Source organism: Rosa chinensis, chromosome 5 (assembly GCF_002994745.2).
Source record: "Rosa chinensis cultivar Old Blush chromosome 5, RchiOBHm-V2, whole genome shotgun sequence".
NCBI lineage: Eukaryota > Viridiplantae > Streptophyta > Magnoliopsida > Rosales > Rosaceae > Rosa > Rosa chinensis.
In genome coordinates this window covers 85,459,668-85,480,943 of record NC_037092.1, presented here as the reverse complement: position 1 = coordinate 85,480,943, position 21,276 = coordinate 85,459,668, and the positions used below count along the sequence as shown (strand labels likewise).

The window sequence follows — 21,276 nt, the reverse complement described above, 5'->3', positions numbered from 1 at the left end:
TAGATGTAAACTAGCTCGGTACAAGGGTAGACTAACTCCATGTATGTCTACCCATGTATTGAGCTAGTCTACCTTTGTATTGAATGTAGTCTACTTGATGTATCGGTACATTAATGTACTGTAGACGATCCCAACTAGAAACAAACATGTTAACTAAGAAGAGGAATTTATGTAAATACATAGGCCTGCTTCCCGGAAATTAATGAGTTCTTCTCCTTCTTTGCTATGCCACATTAAATTTAATCCACACACTCATGCAAAAGATATATTAGTAAAGGCAAAGATGATAGTGATGATCATGTATTACAAAGGCAAAGATGATAGTGATGATCAGCAATACACTTGCCAAAGAAAATCATTTTATGAAACTCAAACAATACAAACACTCATTAGTATACGATATACATATAGAACACATCTGACACTACAAACCCATAGAGCAGTCTAAGGAAATAATCAAAACCAAGCAGGTTCACATCTCATCAGATCTCAATCACTCAGCCATAGTTGCGACTAAGTGTCAACTACTTGACTCGGTTTTCGATTAAGCTAGGACTTAAACAACAACACTAGCAAAACTTGAATCGCATTTGTAGCAAGCATCTCACTCAAACAACATAAATACAAACCCAGAGAAATCAAAGATAATTAACACTGAAGCAATGGAAATTGCTTTAAGCACCCATAATAACCAAGACAGGACTAACCAAATAGTCCAGACAATTCAAGAGAAGTTATCTTCAAACTGTAAATAGAGAGAAGCCCATAGAAACTAGACAGTTAATACTACTTCAAGCCAAACCCTGTAGGTATCATAGAAAGGGTGTGGCACTTAACTAGTGCTTCGATTGCTAAACCAAATGGCCACAACTCTAATGGATCCATAGATTGATTGTCCGGGCAAGGCTAAATCAAAGACTCGGCTAATCAATTGGATAAAGAAACTTACAGACAAGAAAAAGAAAAGAAAGAAAATCGGCATGCACAACAACGCAAACACCAAAACGCATCTTGGTCTGAGGGGTTAACCTATGCTTTGATACCATTTGTAACAGCCTGACCCAAATCTCGGGCGATGGTACTGATACACAGATAGAGAAAGCTAGATTGCGTTGCATTGTACCATACAAATCAAAATTTGAATCTCAGCTATAAAGAACGAGATTCGTCTCTAATTGTTGGGTGTGCAACCGTGCAAGAGAAGAGGGGGAGGGAGAGAGTGAGAGAGAGTTAGAAGTATGGGTTTCGGCTACGCATCAGTGAGAGGAGAGAGACAAGATTGAGTTCCCTCCCTCAAGCGAGAGAAAGCTTCTTCTCCTTGTCTCTATCCCTCCTTTCTCCGTTTCTCTCTCTCTGCCCCCTTTTATTTTTTCATCTTCTCAACATAACTTGAGAAAGACCCTGGGAATGCTAGAGGCTTATCCAAATTTTTTTTATAGCTAGTGCGTGTGTCTTGTCCTTCCTCTCTTGCTCTGCATGTTTGAAATGTTACTCATAAGTGCAATATAATTTCTATGTTGCATATTACCTAACTCCTATTTTTCATGTACACATTTTTTAAAATATTGTATATGTCTTTAGCAATCCATTAGTAACAAACATAAAACATGCATCGATATATACAAATCTTTACAATCGAAACGTACTTTTTAAAAAGAAACTTTCACAAAGTGCCTATATACATATTTGTTCGATAAAGTAAAGTCCACATGCTCCAATCAACTCCATCTCAGCCACCCATTTGTCATCAGTCGTTGCCCAAACTACAAATTGAGAGTACGAAGAACAGAAAATTATTTAAAAAAAATAGAAAAAAAAATAACAAAACATAAGATAGTGTGTTTGGTTTTTTACTACAAAGTGAAATGGATCTACTAAGTGAAGTTCATACCATGTAGTTAGATAACTCCTTTGCTGCAACACATTTTTGCTCCAATTATTAGATGACGTTAACTTGCTGGAAGCAAAATCTCTTTATAAACAACATTTGTTGTGAACACCCCTTCCTCGCCTTCAAATGAGCCTTTCTTGACTAACACTTTGGTGGTAGCCTCTGAAATTCCTCGTGATAAAGTGATATATAACTGCCCATGACTGAATACATGATCTGGAAGGTAGATGCCAACATTCGGTATCCTTTGCCCTTGTGATTTATTTATAGTAAGTGCAAAACTCAACTTTACAGGGAATTGTTTTCTTGTCATCTCAAAAGGGAGTCCAGAACTCTCGGCACTCTTTAGAGATATTCTTGGTAAGAATACTCTAGTTCCAGCAAATTGACCAGTTAAAATCTCTGCGTCAATAAGGTTGTTATATGATCCACGGCAAGTCAATCGTGTACCATTGCACAATCCCATCGTAGGGTCAATATTTCTCAAAAGCATAATGGGAGCACTTTTTTTTATAGTTAACTGATGTGGGGGCATACCAGAAGGTGAAATTGAATTTAAGAATTCTTGTTGGTACATATTTCTGGTGTCATCCTCAACTGAGTCGAAAGAGTACAGGATCCGTTCAGGCCCTGGAAATTGCTTTATAATCATCTCATTAAGCACGTCAACATCATCATTCTTTGAAGTGATTATTGCCCTTTCAACCATGTACGCTGCATCATTTACATGAGATTCCAAATTAGGAAAAACTTCATTAACTAATCGGTTGATTGACTCTTCACCCTCCCATGGTATGGCCATACACGATGGTAATCGTATCATGTCTTCAACCACAGATGGTTGTCCTCCATTACCAACATTAAGTAAAAACTCTGAGAACTCTGGATCATTGATAGATCTCATATTTTGCTGCAAACGAAGAATCCTCACATCTTTCCAAAAGGAAGAGTTAACCAGACTGGCTTGGACCATCTGAGACCTTGTACCCTTATGGACAACGGGCAGAACTTGTCAGAAATCTCCCCCGAAAATAATCACTTTGCCCCCAAATAGCAAATCACCACCTATTATGTCTTTAAAAGTCCGATCAAGAGGTTTAAATGCAAATCTATGCATCATTGGTGCCTCATCACAAATAATCGCTAATGATCTTCGTATCAACTCTGCTAAATTAGATTGTTTACTAATAGAGCATGTAGAAGATGCATCAAGATTGAGTGGAATTTTAAACCTGGAGTGTGCCGTTCTCCCACCAGGCATTATTGTTGCTGCAATTCCAGAAGTTGTTGTTGCCAGTACAATATGATCATTGCTTCTCAAGGTTGCTAACAGTGCACGATATAAGTATGTTTTTCCAGTCCCTCCTGGACCATCAACGAAAAATATGGTATTGTCATTGCACTCAATAGCTGATATTATTGCGTTGTATGCAAATGACTGATCCTCATTCAAGAGATGAACTGCATCGCAGTATTCTTGAGGAATGATAATTGAAACTTCATCCTGTATTAGCCTAGGCATTGACGAATCTTCACCATAATCTTTAGCCATTTCAGGCAAATCATAATCACAAACAGATTTACTATGTTGCACCAGCAATCCGTTTAAGTCTCGTAAGAGTCTGTTTGTGATACGTGCATTGACTACAGTGCTTGAAGAAGCATAATCTTCTATCATAAATTTGTAAAATTCATCCCATAAACTTCGTACCCCATGAGGCTCGCAATAAACCAAGATAGTGACAAACAATCTCCTTAAAGATGAAGGCATATGTATGCTTGAAGCCTCATGTAAACATTGTCGGATACTATCATCGTCTTCTAACAGACCTCTTTGTTCAGCCGCTTTCTTAAATGTTGGTTGCAAGATGCCATCTACTGTCCTCAAATCCTCGTATGATGTAGGCCCTCTAACATGGTTCAAAAGAACATGTAAGTAGAACTTTTCTCCTTCTGAAGGAGATACCGTATATATTCTACCAATTACTTTTTGGTTAGTCTGTCTTTCCTCCCATGTCTTATGTTTGCCAATCCATCTGAATCTTTCAGGAAACTCTCGATATAAGTATTGGCGCGCACCTTCATAATACATGTTCTTAGTAAAAAACTCTGTGAGCATCGTCATTGAGTTTCTATCATTTGCAGAACATTTGTTACCCTTTCATTGGCATTAAAGAAAACACTCTGTCTATTTGGAAGATGAATTTGCAATCGTTCCACTGAAGGATACATACATTCATTACAAATTTGAATATTCTCCACGAAGCCTCTGGTGCACAAACCCATCTTGCATCAACAAAATTCCTTATTTCATCTTCATTAGCTTCGAGTCGAACTTCAAATGTTACTCTATCTGGACCTTTGTAGACATATTTGTACAAATACTCAACACTCTTAATGCTGCAACAGACTTCGACATTGATATGACAATCATATTTTGTGAGTAGCCAAGGGTTGTACGGAATAACCCAACTGTTATCTACTTGTCTACTTTGATTGAAATCAGATTCTACATTTGGGTGAACATCTCGCCTTCGGTAAATGGGATAAGAGTCATTCTCTTGAAATGTGTTGGCTGAAAAGGGCTTAGGATAACCTCGTTTACAACTCCCACGCTTCATACATGGGGCATTACGCTTATGTGCTCCACATGGACCATGTATCATGTGCCTCAATACGGCATTGTACAACTCCGGTTCTTCATCTTGACTTGGTATTTCAGCTTCAACAATTTTGTCATAATCATCCGGGTTATTCAACTTATCATCGTCATTTAACATGAGAAGCATATGAACATGTGGGAGACCACGTTTTTGAAATTCAATGACATAAACATGTGCAACAACAATAACTAAGACCCCTTTTTTGATAACATCTTCCTTCAGCTCTTCAAATTTGGCACAAAAAATCCGGGTACATAAATCAGGGCGATCTTGTGCCACTTGACTCGGTAATAACTCTACCTTTATTTCTTCCCAATTCGGGTTGCATGTCATTGTGAGGAAAATATCTGGCTTCCCGCATTTTTGGACCAAAGCCATTGCATCTTGGTATCTCTGGTGCATATCACGTGGACTACCGATAAATGAGGAAGGTAAAATAGTTCTGCGACCAATATTACCTGTTTTGGTATTGTCAGTGGGGTTAAACACCTATTTTTAAGCATACTAAAGTCAACATAAAAGCTTATAGTTATATAATAATAATAATAAAGTTCATACCTGCATTGTTTTCACCGGCATTTAGCGAGTCTTGGAGTCCATTATAAAGTTCACGTCGCAGGGTATCTTGATTACTGCGAATCCATCTAAGCTTTTGTGCCTCAATTTTCACATAATTATCGACGACATATTGTTGTAACAGGCGGCCTCCTCGAAGTAAAATTGATTCATCATCTGGACGAATCTGAAATGATAAAATTTACCAATTAACACGATGTTTAAATTAACGTTAATTTATTCACAATAAGAGGATGAAGAGTGGTCTATTAACCTGCAAAATATATGCGTAATAGTCACGGCACATCAATTTTGTACCATTATTATTCTGACTATTCACATCCCATCCATATGTGCCATAAGGTAAAAGCAATGGATATTGTAAAGGATCATAGTAGCCCGCACAGTCTTGGACATTTAAAAGTTGACCCTCTTTTGTCTGTACTACAATATCACGACCTCTCAGATTTTCTGCATCATCTGCACCCACTATTACTGCAGCAACCTGAGACTCTGTAGGCAAACTATACTGACGTTGGTTTGCAGGTTGCTCTCTAATGATGAGTCTGCAAGTTTCCAAATCTTCGCGTTGTGCTAGGTGATGAAGTGTCCGCACAAATGGATTATGCCGATTCAAGATTTCTTGTATAGTTTCAACCACATCTCTATGTAATGATTCATTCTCTAACATACGATTTTGTAGTTCATGGTCTGTATCATATATATACAGTTGTAGAAATCTTGGTCTGTTATCCTCATTTGGTAGAAGAGTTCCTATCTTATGATATATGGATCCTTGAGCACGAAAAGTGAATGTGCCACCACCAATCGCTAGATTTTGGTCGACATGCATGCCCATTGATGTGAATGAAAATACATGATTATAAGCATGGATATTTTGCCTAAAATGGGCGCTTCTCAGAGTTTCTGCAAAAAATAGCTTGGCCATTTCTGGAAGAGATTGAACTGGAGGAATTACAATTTTCCCATTCAAGCAACACATATCTTTGCTCTCGTGATAGAACTGGCGGGCATGACAATGTGGACATATTTTTGGTGCAGGTAAATGATATTTTGTGATTCCAATGTTCTCATGAAAATTCCGAGCACAATTATGAGATCTGCAACCTCTAGCTCTAAGACGTACTTGGATAACACTGTTATTATAGGTCATGCTATTTTGAGGAATGACATTTTCAGAGGTTCCTATTAAAAAAAAAAAAATCGATGTCAATAATTGTGCTAGTTACTAAAACAATATATTTATCAACAATATATTTAATATACTAAATTTGTTACCTTGATTGAGTACTATGTGATCTTCATTATTCGTAGCATTTTGGTTAACTCCACTATTAGGCATTTGCGACCTATTTGACAATGCTAGTTGCCTTATATGACTCAAGCGCATTCTAGAATTTTCATATGTTCCTATTATGGAAAAAATACATACATGAATAATTGCAGTTTCATTACTGAAACAATACTGAAAATACATTGATGTTTGTCATTTCTTACCTTCATTGACCTCTATGTGATCACCATCGTTCGTATCATTTTGATTAGCTCCATTACCAGGCACTTGGGATCCATTTGACCGCGCTAATTGCCTCATATGGCTTAAGCGTATTCTATTTGGAACTTGAGTATTATCCTCATGATTTGATGTTTGCCCGCGATGACAATGATAATTGGCTCGTCGTCGTGCTAAATATTCATCACGTTGTATTGAACTCATTGAAGCCCGCCAAATGCTTTGACTTGTTCGCCATCTCGCTCTTTGATTCTCTCTTTCAAACTGTGGTGTACTTTGGTGATCAGCATGATTTTGCTGTTCAACACCTATGATTTTCATGTACTAAATTATTTGAACATTGATAAAACATTGGTCCGTAAAAAGTGAGAGAAATTAATGGATGTGAATTTCTCACATTTCTTTTCCATTTTAATATGGCATTTATGCATACACATTTACTCAGTTGGGGTCCACCTTTTGCTAATGTAATTTTCTTTTTAAGTAGTTGTGATTTCAATTCTTCCCTCTTTGGGGAAGTTCGGTGACAAATTCTCAATGTTCTAAAATTCTTCTTTAAGGTATTACCAAAAAAAAAATTCTTCCTGAAAAAAAAAATATATTTCTATCAAAACTGTTAATTTTTCCAACCTACATATATAGAATATTATTTTTGTTCATGAAAGTAGAAAGAAAATTATGCAAAACACGTATACAATACGTTGAAGATGTTTGTGTTTCAGAACATGCACTCAGTAAGTTACCGGCCATTGCTTCCACTTGATTTAATACACTTGTGGGCTCCATTTGCTGTAGTCTTTGATAATTGGCACGTCTTCGGGCTAAACTTTCCTCTAGTTGCGAAGAACTCAATAATCGTCGTCTCTCTCTTTGACGATTATTTCTACGCTGCCTTTCACCCTCTAATGCATGAAGCTGAGCATGTCCCTACATCGTACACCGCATTAATATAAAAAAGAGAACAAATTCAATTTTAAAAGTTTTCCCATCAATTGTTTTACTCTAATGAAATGAATGGAAATCTACCTGGTCTTCATTGGGTCGGGAAGAGTGAGATGAACCAGAGAGTGAAGAACTCATTGATTGTCTCGTCTCTCCTGGGGGATTATTTCTACTCTGCCTTTCTGCCTCTTGTACATGAATATGGTTAGGTCCCTATATGGTAAACCACATTAAGTCACAAAATTTATTTGGAAAAATGGTTCCTATCAATTATTAGACTTTTATCTAACAAAGGAAGCAAGTATAATGCCAAGCTACCTGGTCATCATTAGGTGTGTGAGAGCGTGATGAAGGAACCTGGCCCAAAGAAAACAAAACATCACCTGCAACTGTGGTGCTTCCAGCAATACTTACTATCTTCTTTTACTTCTTGAAATATATATATATATATATATATATATATGCTGACCAGTAACCAATATATTCTCCTTTGCCCTCTGCGGTGGTCGATCTTACTAAATCCAACATAAGTAACTCATAGTCAGGAACAAAAGCCGAAGAACCTAAACATACTACAATCTCACCGGCTTTGCACCTAAATCAAACAAATATAAAACAAAATAAAATGCAACACAAAAGTGAGAGTCTGAAATGTACAAATTTCATTGAGGCCATCATGATATTCGAAAACAGTAAGTAGCCTGGAACAAAAGAAATTAAAAAGAAGCAGAATACTACAATAACATTTAGTAATGAAAGAGACCAACCCCTTCTAAGCATCAAATTATGCAATGACCTTGGTACATCATACACATGAAATGAACAATCACTAAGAGGTACCCCTAATTGCAAAGTCGTTCTTGAGCTCCACGGTCACTTCTCGGCCCACTATCCATTTTAAGTAGAAGAAGAATAACTGCACACACCCAAACAAAGCCAATTGAGATGAAGTACGGAGTACTGAGGAAAAATTAAAGAAATTAAAAAAATAAAATGCAATGACAATGGATAATCATGTAATATGCAAAAACCACCGAAAGAAAGGAGGAGAGCCAAACATACCTGAGCAAACCGAAAGAAAAAGTGATCTGGAACCAATGATCAGGAATATGCAACACAAAAGGGAGAGTCTGAAATGCACAAATTTCATTGGGGGTTCATAATGATATCCGAAAACAGTAAGAACAGATTGTATATATTAACAGAAGTGAAACAGAGATATTACCAATGGTTGATTACTCCTCAAATCAAATTTTCATTCAAACTGAACATGATTCCACTCACTCTTGGCTGTTTGAAACAAAAGAAGGAAAATTAAAAAATAATAATCTCTACTATTAGAAATGGAGGCGCCTGTTTTGGCTTCCATTTCTAATATTCAAGGTACCTTGAATATGGATCAACAGGTCCTTATCGATCTGCTTTCAGTGCTACCCCTATAAGTTCTCTTTCTACACAAACCAAAACTACCTATATTCAACAGAAGAATTTTAATGCACGGAAGTATAGGTACCATTACCCCAAAGAGAGATGGTAGAAAGACAACCAATTCCCATTCTTCCTAGTGTAACAATGACAACATACACAGAGGCCTTAAAAGCATGATTCAAGGCAAGTGACAAAAAGTTTACTACTTACGTATGTTAGTTCCTTATTCAGCAAAACCAATTTACTGCAGATTCTCAATCAAACAGTACCTTCTCTACTTGATACCAAAAAAAAAAAACAATGAGATTGAAGCACCTGCTTCCCCCTAAATTGCAGACCAATTGATTAATTGAAGGAAAAAGAACATAGGAGACAGAAACACTACTTGCAACTAATATTAGAGGAAACCAACTTTTACAATGTCTAGAATTCTCCCATACATTTACCTACAAAAATTGAAAGAAAGTCAAGCGGTAACAAAGAGGATTGAAATCGTAACAGTAACAAAGAGCTTACAGGAACTGTGTCGAGAGCCCCTGCCTCATGGATTAATTTTTTGGAAGCATAATTTGCACGAAGAGGTCATGAGAAACTTCCGGTAACCACCCACTGTTTGAAATTTGCCCAACGACAATGATTAACACATGGAAACTCAGTCGAAATCGAAAACCCAAATAAATGAAATTTGAAATCTCGAAACAATTATCAAGCATAACCTTCACTGAATCTGCCACTCTGTCGCCCAAGTTACACCTATTTTACTCTGCCTTTTGGGTTTGATTGAGAATCCACTCTGCACACAATACCTAACAAAGGTAATCTAATTCCAATGAGTAGCATAGAAAACCAAACTTAACAGAAATAGGATACCCAAATCAATGGAAAAAGAAATATGGAAATGACTCAATAACAATTGGCTGGTCTGACCTTATCTGCAATCACCGATTTTGATACCAATTTTTTCCTCTTTCTGGGTTTGAGTTTGCTCTGCTCCTCTTTCCGTTTTCTCCTTTTATATGAACCGTAGATTGAGAGTGGGGTGAATAGTGATGAAGCCATCTCTCCTCCGATCATCTCCCACGTCCGTCTTCAGTTTCCAATCGTGCGCCCTGGCAGTCGTTCTTCGTGGAGATCGTGGTAACTGCTGGAAATTTTGGTTTTCATCTAATCATACCGTGTTATATTTTCTCAATTGTTTGCTGTAGTTTACATTGTTACCCTTCCTTGATATTTTTTATATAAATCTAACTGTTCTCATATACGATGGGTAATATGGGGAGTTCACTTTTTGGTGAAGCTGTTGACACCAAAACAGGCGCTTCCATTTCTAATAGTAGAGATATGCCATTCTATTATTATTATTATTGTTATTATTATTCTTTTTAATTCATTTACGAGTATGACCTTGGGCTTAATTAACAATAACAATCACTAACAATTTGGGCTTAACCCAAATGAATGTCTTGAAGCCCTACTCATAAAATCCATTCCCAACCCAAGAACAAATAAAATTTTTAGTTTATTATTATTATTTCCTTTGGGGCAGGGTATTACATACTTCCACTTAGAAATGCTACTATGAGTGAGGCTAAGTAGCCTTTGTAGTAATGCAAGTGTGGGGATCATGGATCCCATCATTTCTAAGTAGGGGAGGACTCCCTTTTATAGCTAAAGAGGTCCCTTCCCATTTACAAGTTTTGATGTGGGACACAATGCACATATTGCTTCTCTTGAAGTCTTTTGGAGAGCATGGGAGGGTGGCCTCTCGACGACGGCTGACCTCCACCATGGCAATGTAACTCTGGTGTTGGTCTATCGGATGCATGTCATATGCGGGACTAACCATGTTACAGGGACCACCCACGAGATCGTTGTTTGTGCTTGGTGGTATGTAATATAGGTGGCATGTACATTCAATACCGATATTGCCTAGCTTTATTCATAATCTTGTAAACTTAGTGACTTCTAGGTGAGAGCTGTGCAAGAACATCACTCTAGGTTCTATTCTAGAAGCTAAGCTAAACTGCACACATCATGCACTTAACATACCAAGTAGGAAATGTTAATAGGTTTGGTTCAACACACCATTGACTTATCTTGAGTAAGGATATCCAAATGAATTAAACATGTTAGTAATACACCAATGTAGTCATTATCTAGCGGTGAGAAATAGTTCCTAGCTAGCTTTTTATCATTAATTTCAAACCCTAAAATATAAACCCAAAAAACAGTTTTCTATTTTCTTCACTTTTCTGTCATATGTTTTTCATAATTTATTTAGTGTAGTAAATCAACTCTGATTTCCCTGAAAATTTTGTGTGAGTCATATTCTATGTGTCTAGTTTTAGTCTGTAAATTTTCATAATTTTTTGTTGAGTATAAGTAGGATTTTTTTACATTTCACCTTTATTAGAGGTTAGTTTTAGTACTATAATATACATTAGGTTAATCATTATGGCAAAATGAATGACCATAGCACGTCTGCCTCTCCCCCGTGGAACCCTAGCGACGCCGACTGGAGGAACTGAGCATGAAGAGGCGGTGTTTGCCGCCTTCGTAAAGAGCACCAGACTTGCTCTGGCGTCGGCTTTCTCCCCATGTTCTTTTTATGGCTATTTTGTTTACCCTTGGCTCTGATTTCGATTGAACCTCTCCGATCCCTTACTGTAGCTCCGATCTTGAGTGAAAAGGTTTTTGTTGATGAGTGCCTGGCCTTTTGGGATGACGATGGTGGGACAGCATATGCTATTTCGGTGTGGCCTCCCTGCGATTTGGCTCGACGGCAGATACTGGTATTTGTTTGGATCCAGTTTTCCTTGAGCTGGTCAACAGTCTCTTTTCTGTGCGGGCGTGCCAGCACCGTTCGGATGCGGTCGTCGGGGATGTCCCTTGACCTAACTTCTTTCAAGCGATTGTGGACGAGGAGAGCACCAACCTCGTCGTGGGATTCTTTGTGCCTCGTGGCGAGGACTTTTGCTGAGCTTCTTCAAAATCACAATCGATACTCGATGTTGTAGATCGAGCAGAGCGAGAACTACTAGGAAGTGAGGAGAACTTGCTAAAGCGTGACTTTAGCTTGGCTGGAAGGTTTGGTAGCACTAACAGTCGGCTCTTGAGGAGACTAGGACTGGAGTATGACTACCGGTAAGAGAAGGAGAGGGTTGCTCTATAGAGGCTTGGATAATCTTAGAGATTGTTGTTGTGAATTGTGTGTTGAAGTGTTTCATTGTAACCTCTATTTATAGACTACCATGTCAAAGTGTTTATTCTTAAACAAATGATAGTAGAGATAAGGAATGATGAGTTTTGGAGATAAGGAAGCGTAATTGGAGATAAAGAATGATGAATTTCGGAGATAAGGAGATAAGGAAACATAATTGGAGATGAGGAATGATGAATTTTGGAGATAAGGAAGTACTTTCGGCTCCTTTATTCCTTCAATTATATCTCCATCAAGAATTCAGATTTTGACCATGACTTCATAACAAATGTTCCACTATGAGTGTAGATCATCCTGGTAAAATTTCAGAGCTTTTGGTATAGTGGTTGGGCCGAAAACACTGCTGGACCTCTTACAGGTCCAGTTTTCCAGTTTTGCTTCTGCAGAAAATTGGATTGATTGTTTGAAGGCCTTCCACTCAAAAATCGCTCTGGCACTCTTCATAAGAAATGATCCTTGGGCTTTCTAGATTTAATCTAGAAAGTTTTAGCTCATTTGGATTTCGTATGGTTAGTCTGCCCCCCCCCCCCTCCTTCCTTGTTTAGCTCGGTTTCTCCTAGTCGAGGTAGGAAAATATGCTAAAGTTGACTTTTCATGCTTCCATGCTTCCATAGTAGGCTTTATTTAGCCTCTAAATATATATTTTGAACTTGTCGACAATATATAGCTTGAACCACTAACATTGGCTCAATTTCTCCCAGACGTGCCTTGTCAGGCCAAAATGCTCATTTTAGGTCCAAACATTGCCCCCAGACCTCGAAGTCAAAGGTCTTTGTCTTGACTGAAGAGGTCTTGAATCAGCACTACTCCTATAATGTTGTTGCTCCAAAGTCACTTGTATTGGCTTGACTGATTCCATATAGGCCTCTAAATAGGCCATACAGCTTGAGTGCCACAATCTGAATTGCCTTTGTTATGAACTGACGCTTTCTTTGCCAACTTTATTGCCCCCCATGGATCTGATGTCTGGTATGCAGTGAATTGGTGAAACTTGGGCAGGTTGTAGGAGATCAGAACTTTAGCGTGCCCCCCAAGCCAATGAGACTGCTTTTGATCACGAATGAGGATCCTTCTCTTCCTTGGTGGTAGCTTCACCATGTGTAGAGCAAAAAGTATCTGCCTTGTTCGCTGGCTCTCTGTTGATTTTCTCAAATATAGGTGTTCGAGCCGCTTCGCTGGCTAGATCAAGGCCTACAGTACTTGGCGAAATAAGATGCAAAATAGCAAATTGTTTGCTGTCATTTAATCCTTTGCGAGTCTTATGCCGAAGAGGATGATTGCATCATGGCTATCGACATCATGACGTGTGACCAAGTGAAACGACCATATTTGGCTGCAACTTTAGCATCTAAAACCGCATCAGTTTTAATCATGTTTTAAAAAAAACATCAGGCCACTATGCTGGCCCTGCGGTGGTAAGAAAAGGTGGAATATCTTCACTGTCGCCTTAGATGCGATTCTCAAGATGGAATAATGATTGATTAATTATCAACTAAGGCCACTCACTGGCCCAGCTAATAAATTAATCTCCAAAAATATCTGAGCTATAAATCAAGGTGTAATGGAGAAGTATCTTCACTGTCGCCTTAGATGTGATTCTCAAGATGGAATAATGATTCATTAATTATCAACTAGGGCCACTCACTGGCCCAGCTAATAAATTAATCTCCAAAAATAGCTGAGCTATAAATCAAGGTATAATGGAGAAGTATTCCTTGCGACCTAGAAATGGCATCCAAGAAACAATTCGTTATCGATCACGCAGATGAAATCACTGAGAAAGCCCCATTCACCTGGCCGAATAACATGAGTGTTCGATGTAGAAGTCAGATCGACTGATGGGCTTTGGTGGCAGTGATAGTCAAGCGAGTCTGGGTCCCACACCTCGCTATCGTTTGCCAGATGATGCTATGGCATATTATGGGCTTCCCATCCACCCTACCATAGCGGCTCCTCGGCAGGTGCCTGGTGATTTTAGCAGTTGGGGACCAAGGAGGAAAGTGGGTTTCTGGCCTACCGTCGCTCCCGAGGAAAATGTTTGGTATCAGGAGGTCCGAGCGAGAGATTTGGCCCGATGGGATGCGGTGGGTATCACCCAAACCATCGATCTATGCTTCTGTCTTCCCCATACTACTAGCCCTGCACCGCTAGCCGCCGCTCTTTGCTTCTGGAACACCTCCAGCAATACATTCGATTTCCAGTTGGGCAGATGAGCATAACTCTGCTGGATGTTCTTACCATTACGGGGTTGCCCATTGACTTTGACCCCTATGTGCATGGTCAGTTTGATGGCATTCAATTTTCCTTGAGAATGGATATGGCTGGTCGAGGGCATCATAGCAGATCCTACCCATTCTGGCGTGACTATTACCGCACCCAGCGTGACTATACAGGAGGTATCGCATTCCTGGAATTCTGGCTTTGCAAATTTATCTTTTGCACTTCTTCCAACAAACCTACCGGGCCCTGGAATTCTCTGGCCACTGCTCTCTACAATGGTATTTGCGTTGGCCTTGGGCAACCTGTATTAGGTACGTTATATCGCTCCCTTTATAGAGCCGTAATGCGCCCATTTGATACCGACATTAGTGGCCCCTTCTGGATCCTTGCCTTTTGGCTGCAGATTTATTTCCCTCTCTTCCGTCGCGGTGATATTCCAAAGGAACCTCTAGTTGATTCCCTTTTGGGGAACTGGCTTTGCTGTAACGTAAGGTATCGAGCTCCACCCTAGTCCGAGTGTTTTATTTACTTGTACTTGCTGGGAGAGATGCCGGACCCAAAAATAGTCCTTTCTAGGCGATTCCCTCCTCCCCTTGATGATGGCTTTCTGCCCAGTGGGCGGGATCATAGTGAAAGAGCCCTCCTGGCCTTTCATCGCGCCATCTCCTGCTTGTATATTCGTCTTGCCACCGATCGCGTAAGTTACGAGCTCTACGCCCCTAACCACTTTGCTCACCAATTTGGGTTGGCCCAATTGGTACCCTGGCCTCTAGTTGATTCTGCCAATTACTACACCTCTTGGCGGAGATTAGCCCTGCCTGGGTCTGCCCCCTTTCAGAGTCAGTTTACTTTGATAGTGATTCCCCCTTGGGTCAGAGTGTTATACCCCCTCAACGATGTTGATGATGACTATGCTGATTGGTGGAAACAAGTCTCAGTGAACTGTTGGGACCCGCCACATGACGAACTCTTCGTCCTAATCTTTCGTGGCATAAGTAGTCCTGGTCCGGAGGACCGCAAGATTCTTGAGCGCTTCTCCAACCCTACAGCACAACCCCCACAACCTATTCTACCTTCTCGCTCATCGCGTCCAGGGATACAAATCCACGAGCCTAGGGCAACAGTAAGTTTTTGTCTTTCTTCACCATTCCTTTTCCTTGTCTTGATTTTCCCGCTCTTATTCCTGAGTGTGTTTTGCAGCAAACTACCCGGAGTAAGACAGCCTCTGTTCAGGCAGGGAAACAAAAGGCAATAGCAGAGGAGACTCCTGAGGGAGAGTCTTCTCATGATGAAGATCCCGTTGAGGTAATTTGGTTAAGAACTATCCCAAACTTGAATATTTGGTGCTTTCCCCCTTTTTGAATTGTGATTCTTTTCTCGTACAGGCCACTGTTGTCTTTGCTTGCAAACGCGATCGATCTCAATTCGTCGAAGAGAGTTTTGAAGATGACGAACCTCTGGGAATGCGATTGGTAAACTCCGGCCCCGTCTTATTCTATTTAAATTTTAGAATCTGGGCAGGATCTTCATTATGTATATTTTGACAGGTCCGGCAGAGGACCACTGATCCCTCTCGTCTGAGCGAGGATGGATCCTCAGCCACTGCAGAAGAGCCAACTCTCTCGCTAGTTCAAGCATCAACTAACCCGGTGGCGCCTCTTCCGTCTCCCATATCTACAGAGCATCTGCAAGGTCCTACCATTCTAATAACGATCTCCGACGATGACTCCTCGGAGCATGAAAATGTGGAAAGCCACTCTGAGGCTTCTGCCGCTTATGAGGAACTGATGACGACATAGATTCTCGCGGCACTAGAGGTCCAAAAGGTGAATGAGGTGAGGCCTCTTCCTCTTGGAGACCATGTACCAGATATTGACCCGACAGCTCGAGAGGTAAGCCACTGTTGGCCAATGCTTTCCATTTCCCTTTCTGATCCAACCCCGCTCTCTGACATTTCTGAATCTGACCAGGATTCTGTTTGTACCAAGGAGGTGGCTGCAAACTCTGAGGGTCCTATCGGAGGGACAGTCGCCCCAGAGATGGAAAATGATACTGACGGTGGTGGTGCCCCCCAAGTCTCTCGAATAAATGAGACAACCGTCGAAGCCGAGGGCCCTGTGCTTGAATCTGCTCCACTTGCCCATGGTCAACTCGAGTTGAGTTTCCAGATTCTCCTACGGCTGAAAAGACAGACCAACCTGTTGAAGATGAAGAAACTAAGGAAGTTGTCCACCCTTTTGCATTGGTGGCTCGTGATCCTGTGGTGCCTCTGCCGCCTCCTCCTCCTACCAGATTCGAGAGATTGATGAGGGTGTTGGAGGCAACTCCTCTTTCTGCTATGGATGAGGCTAAGATGGTGCTTCACAAACATCTGGGTCCACAGGTATTGGAGACTGACATCCTCCTGCGAGTCTTGGAAGCTCTAAGGTATCTTCGTCAGGAGAAGGTTTTGACTCCGTGGCAATTTAGTGTTATCGACTCTCTACTGAATGAACTTGATATGGCCCGCCGACGTCAATGGGCCGCGAACACCCAGGCTCACGATGCTCAAAAGGCTTTGAATAGTGTCTCTCGAGAAATAGACATCTCCCGTGATATTTTAAATGAACGAGTCATCCGCCTGCTGGAACTACAAATCCAAAGGTCCGACTTCAAACTTCAGATCGAGGACCTCCAAGCCCATTTAGCCTTTGTTGAGAATGTGATTGTTGCAGAAGAAGCTCAACTCGATGAACCTTTGGCTTCTTCTAAAGAAATAGGCCGCAACCTGGCCCGTATCAGAGAACGGGCCATTCAGGCCGAAGCTGGTGCCATTGCGGCGAAACGCCACGTGGTGGAACTTTGTTTGAAATTGAGCTTTGCGGGCCAATCTCTGTAGGCATCCTCAAAAATCGTTCGGTCTCCTCACATGCTATTAATCCCTTCTTTTCCGAGATTTAAGGCACTAATCACTCGTTGAAAAGCAACAGTAGTAAAAAAAAATCTCGTGAATAGAATAGTTACCTCCTCGAAAACCGTTTGGTTTTCCCCACGCGCCAATAATCCATTCTTTTCCTAGATTTATGGCAACTTTAATCACGTGATACTGACACTTAGTTTGACTCTTCTTTTTGACCGTCCATCCAAGGGTGGATATTTGCATGCCTATATCTTCCTCCACCACAATATAAACCCAAATTTCCAATCCCAAAATCATTCATCAACTCGAATATTTCTAACAGCAATCTTTCTCAATCACTCATCATTATCACTCTTCAATTCTCGCATTCTCTCAATCCATCACCAATGGAACCACAAAGCCGGCATCCAACCAAGGATGGAGGAAGTAACAAAGTAGCCGTGAGTGGTGCTAACATGCTTCGCAGGAAGAGCAGTACTAGGTGGATTCCCACTACAGATCATATAAGGATCCTCAAGGAGCTTTTCTACAACAAGGGATTTAGGTCCCCAACTATAGACCAGATTCAGAGGATCTGTCTCTAGCTAAAATGGTATGGCAAGACCGAGTTCAAGAACGTCTATTATTGGTTCGTGAACCAAAGGGCTCGGGAGAAGCAGAAGAAGAGGTCCACTTCGGATGTTCATGTGCCCATGCAAAGATCAGGGCTTGTTGGTGATGACAATGTTACCAATTGGAAACATGAGGATCAGTATATTAACTTTGGATCTTCTACACCTGCTTCTGCTTCTTCCGCTGGTGTGATGATTGCTTTTAACGGGCAGATGGGGAACTATGGCGGTTATGAATCCATGAACATGGATAAGGGTCCTATGGATTGTTCAATCTCAGTTGGAGGGGGAACTAGTTCTACTTTCTTTGACATGAATGTAGAACAAACTTTCATGGAACAAAGAGGAGAAGATCACCAGGAGATTGAAACCCTTTCACTGTTTCCCGTGCATGGTGAGGACATCTTTGGCAACATGAAGACTACTTCTGATGGAGGTGGCGGTCACGGTGGTGGCTTTCACACTTCCCTTGAGCTCAGCCTTTCCTGCGAGGGCAAAGCTGGAAGAAGTTTTCGGAGCCGCTGACTCGGCTTAGTAGCTTCGCTAGTGTAGGAACACTTAGAATTGCCCCCTAAGAGTTGTATTTATGACTTTTTTTTTTTTTTGAAATAAATGTGCAACTCTTTATAGACAGTTGAAAGGACATCCTAAGACTCAAAACAAAACAAAAACAAGAACAACACATAAAGTGACACAACATACAAGAAAAAACATTTTGGACTTAGGGATATTTCTCTTCTCCTTTCGGTCACTCCTTTGGAACATGACCAGGTGAAGAGAGGAACGATTTTGGTGGAGCTCAGCTCACTTGATTGACAGGGGACGAGACCCTTTGTCAGCACTTCTCGTATCCAAACTAGACTTAGACATCAAATGCCATTGGATGCGCCTACGATGAAGAAGATAAACAAAAACCGAAATATGAATATAAAACCTAAAACAAAGTTAACAAAAACTTTTTTTGTTTTTTTTTTTGCTTTTTGTTTTTTAAGCTAAATGGGCTTAGTATTGTATAGTGCTGCCCCCCTATTGTTGCTAGGCATAGCAAAGAAATGATTATGGGCCTCAAAAACAGGCCTTCATGAATGGGCTTTGCGAGTGTAGGAACACTAGAATTGTCCCCCATGTCTTATGCGAATAAACTGTCTGCGACTCCTCCGAGTCCCAAACATTGGGAAAGTATTTCTTCAAGTATCTCCCATTGATAGGGCTATGATGGACATCTCCATCCAGGTCCTTGAGATGAAAAGCTCCTTTCTCTAAGATTTTATAGATGATGTACGGGCCTTCACATCTTGGAGTCCATTTGCCGCGACCATCTAATTTTTCGCCAAGCGGGAGAACTGCTTTCCAAACCAACTCTCCTTCGCTGTAACTCCATCCCCGCGTCCGCTTGTCATAGGCGCGAGCGACTCGTTGCTTTTCCATGACCAAATTATCTAAAGCCTCCAAGCGCTTTTCGCTAAGGTCTTCATGTTCCTGCCACATAGCCTGAACGTAGTCTTCTCCAATAAGATGATGTTGCTCTTGATCTCGTAATGATTGGACGTTGACTTCCATCGGCAGGACTGCATCATGGCCAAGCATCAAAGCATAAGGTGTTGTCGCGGTGGGATTCCGCTTAGAGGTGCGGTAGGCCCAAAGAGTTTCATAAAGTGTCTCATGCCACTGTCATGGATTAGATTCCAACATTTTCTTCAGCAAATTGATAATGATCTTGTTGCTGGCCTCCGCTTGACCGTTAGACTGTGCATAATATGGATTGGTCCCCGTTCTCTTGCCAGTTTATCAACTTCACCACCCATGAAAGCTGCCCCCCGGTCCGAAACAAAAACTTATGGGATTCCAAATCTGCAGATGATGTTTCTAAATAGGAATTATCGCAACGTGCCACCAGATGCTTCCTTCAAAGGTTCTGCTTCAACCCACTTTGTAAAGAAATCAGTCGCGACGATGATGAACTTGTGTTGAAGTGATGAATGTGGGTGAATCATCCCAATTAAATCCAGCGCCCATCCTCTTGTGGGCCAAGGCTATATAATGGGCTACATTGGAATATTAGGAACATGCTGGACCGGCTCATGAGCTTGGCAATCCAAACAGCCTTTAGCGAACGCAATACAATCCTTCAAGATACTGGGCCAAAAATATCCATGTCGTCTGAGCAACCATCGGATCTTTAGACCTGCTTGGTGAGCTCCACAAATGCCAGAATGAACTTTGCGCATGAGTTGTTTCACTTCGTGGCAATAAACACATCTGAAATCCACGCTATCTTCTTGTCTGCGAAGTTCATCACCTCTGAGAAAGTAGTTGAGGGCAAGATAGCGAATCCTTCTATCTGTGGTCTGATCAGGATGCTTGAGATAATTGATCAAAGGGATGGGCCAATCCACGTCAATGGATTCCAGGGTCGAGACTGAGGTTTCATCTGGAGGATCTCTTCTCGCCATCCATGAAGGAAGCGTGCGACGCTCGACTTTAAGGGTTCTCTCCCGTACGCCATATCTCAATGTTACCCCTGTTCCCAGCTGGGCCAACTCGTTCGCAGCAAAATTACTCTCGCGAGGAATGTGCTCAAGAAGTATGTTATCAAATTGGTCCAACAGTTCTAATGTTCTATTCCAATAAGGGACCAACGTGAAGATATTGCATCTAAACTCATTGCACAACTGATTAATAACCAAGAGAGAATCGCAAAGTATTTGTACATCTCTAATTCCCATTTCCAGCAGTACTTCTAGACCTATGATTAAGGCCTCATATTCTGCCTGGTTGTTGGTACATTGAAACTCCAACTGAAATGAGTACGAAAAGTGATCTCCAGCCGGATTCTCCAGTGCAATTCCTGCTCCTACTAGCGTATCCGTTCTTGACCCGTCAAAATATAACACCCAGGGCTGGAGTGAGACTGTGGCTTAATACAGCGCGGCGTACTCTGGTAAGAATGCCAAATCTGGGCAATCTAAAGTTGTGGCAGCGACCTCTAAATCTCTAACCACGGGGACATCCAGCATAGGGTGATGTGCTAGAAAGTCCGCGATCGCTTGCCCCTTTACTGCTTTCTGTGGGACATACTGTAGTGAGAATTCTGATAAGGCGAGCACCCACTTGCCAATACGGCCTCTCAGGATAGGTCGTGATAGCATATACTTGACTAAATCAGTTTCAGCAATGATGCAAGTAGTAAAGGACAACGTGTAATGCCGCAACTTGCATGCTGAGAAGTATAATGAAAGACACAGCTTTTCCATTGGAGTGTACCTTGTTTCGCAATCTGTGGGTGTCCTACTGAGGTAAAAAATGGCATGTT

At 40.9% G+C, this 21,276-nt stretch overlaps 4 protein-coding genes and 1 long non-coding RNA gene across 9 annotated transcripts; 1 reads left to right on the top strand and 4 right to left on the bottom strand.

The window, feature by feature from the left end:
• Positions 1 to 1,949: 1,949 nt before the first annotated feature.
• On the bottom strand, positions 1,950 to 2,864 carry LOC112164350 (ATP-dependent DNA helicase PIF1-like). Its single transcript, XM_024300559.1, has one exon. The coding sequence runs from the start codon at positions 2,862 to 2,864 to the stop codon at positions 1,950 to 1,952; it is 915 nt and encodes a 304-aa protein (XP_024156327.1).
• A 39-nt stretch (positions 2,865 to 2,903) lies between these two features.
• Positions 2,904 to 6,974, bottom strand: LOC112164349. The gene is made up of 7 exons (XM_024300558.2): positions 6,628 to 6,974; positions 6,409 to 6,540; positions 5,384 to 6,315; positions 5,113 to 5,296; positions 4,126 to 5,012; positions 3,879 to 3,970; positions 2,904 to 3,801 (listed from the first exon to the last, which is right to left on the bottom strand). The coding sequence occupies exons 1-7, from the start codon at positions 6,962 to 6,964 to the stop codon at positions 2,904 to 2,906; spliced, it is 3,462 nt and encodes a 1,153-aa protein (XP_024156326.2). The 5' UTR covers positions 6,965 to 6,974.
• Positions 6,975 to 7,224: 250 nt separating this feature from the next.
• Positions 7,225 to 10,215, bottom strand: LOC112167777. 5 transcript variants are annotated; one of them, XR_002923931.2, is made up of 9 exons: positions 9,941 to 10,209; positions 9,730 to 9,819; positions 9,530 to 9,622; positions 8,811 to 8,875; positions 8,648 to 8,715; positions 8,353 to 8,501; positions 7,904 to 8,180; positions 7,670 to 7,798; positions 7,225 to 7,570 (listed from the first exon to the last, which is right to left on the bottom strand). It is a non-coding gene; the product is annotated as an uncharacterized LOC112167777 (long non-coding RNA). The 5 variants fall into 5 exon arrangements; XR_005800002.1 differs by having other exon boundaries at positions 7,904 to 8,100; XR_005800003.1 differs by having other exon boundaries at positions 7,904 to 8,501; positions 9,224 to 9,622; positions 9,941 to 10,215.
• Positions 10,216 to 17,738: 7,523 nt separating this feature from the next.
• Positions 17,739 to 18,488, top strand: LOC112164348 (protein WUSCHEL). The gene is given in 1 exon segment (XM_040506039.1): positions 17,739 to 18,488. A coding segment is annotated over 1 exon segment (750 nt).
• A 540-nt stretch (positions 18,489 to 19,028) lies between these two features.
• LOC112164347 lies at positions 19,029 to 19,523 on the bottom strand. The gene has a single exon (XM_024300556.1). The coding sequence runs from the start codon at positions 19,521 to 19,523 to the stop codon at positions 19,029 to 19,031; it is 495 nt and encodes a 164-aa protein (XP_024156324.1).
• Between the last annotated feature and the right edge of the window lie 1,753 nt (positions 19,524 to 21,276).

Coding starts and splice junctions, on each gene's coding strand:
- LOC112164350 (XM_024300559.1), bottom strand. CDS start 2,864: ATGGTCCAAGCCAGTCTGGTTAACTCTTCCTTTTGGAAAGATGTGAGG.
- LOC112164349 (XM_024300558.2), bottom strand. CDS start 6,964: ATGAAAATCATAGGTGTTGAACAGCAAAATCATGCTGATCACCAAAGT. Junction 6,316..6,408: donor TCACATAGTACTCAATCAAG/GTAACAAATTTA, acceptor TTTTTTTAATAG/GAACCTCTGAAAATGTCATT. Junction 5,297..5,383: donor ATTACGCATATATTTTGCAG/GTTAATAGACCA, acceptor TTATCATTTCAG/ATTCGTCCAGATGATGAATC.
- LOC112164347 (XM_024300556.1), bottom strand. CDS start 19,523: ATGGAAGTCAACGTCCAATCATTACGAGATCAAGAGCAACATCATCTT.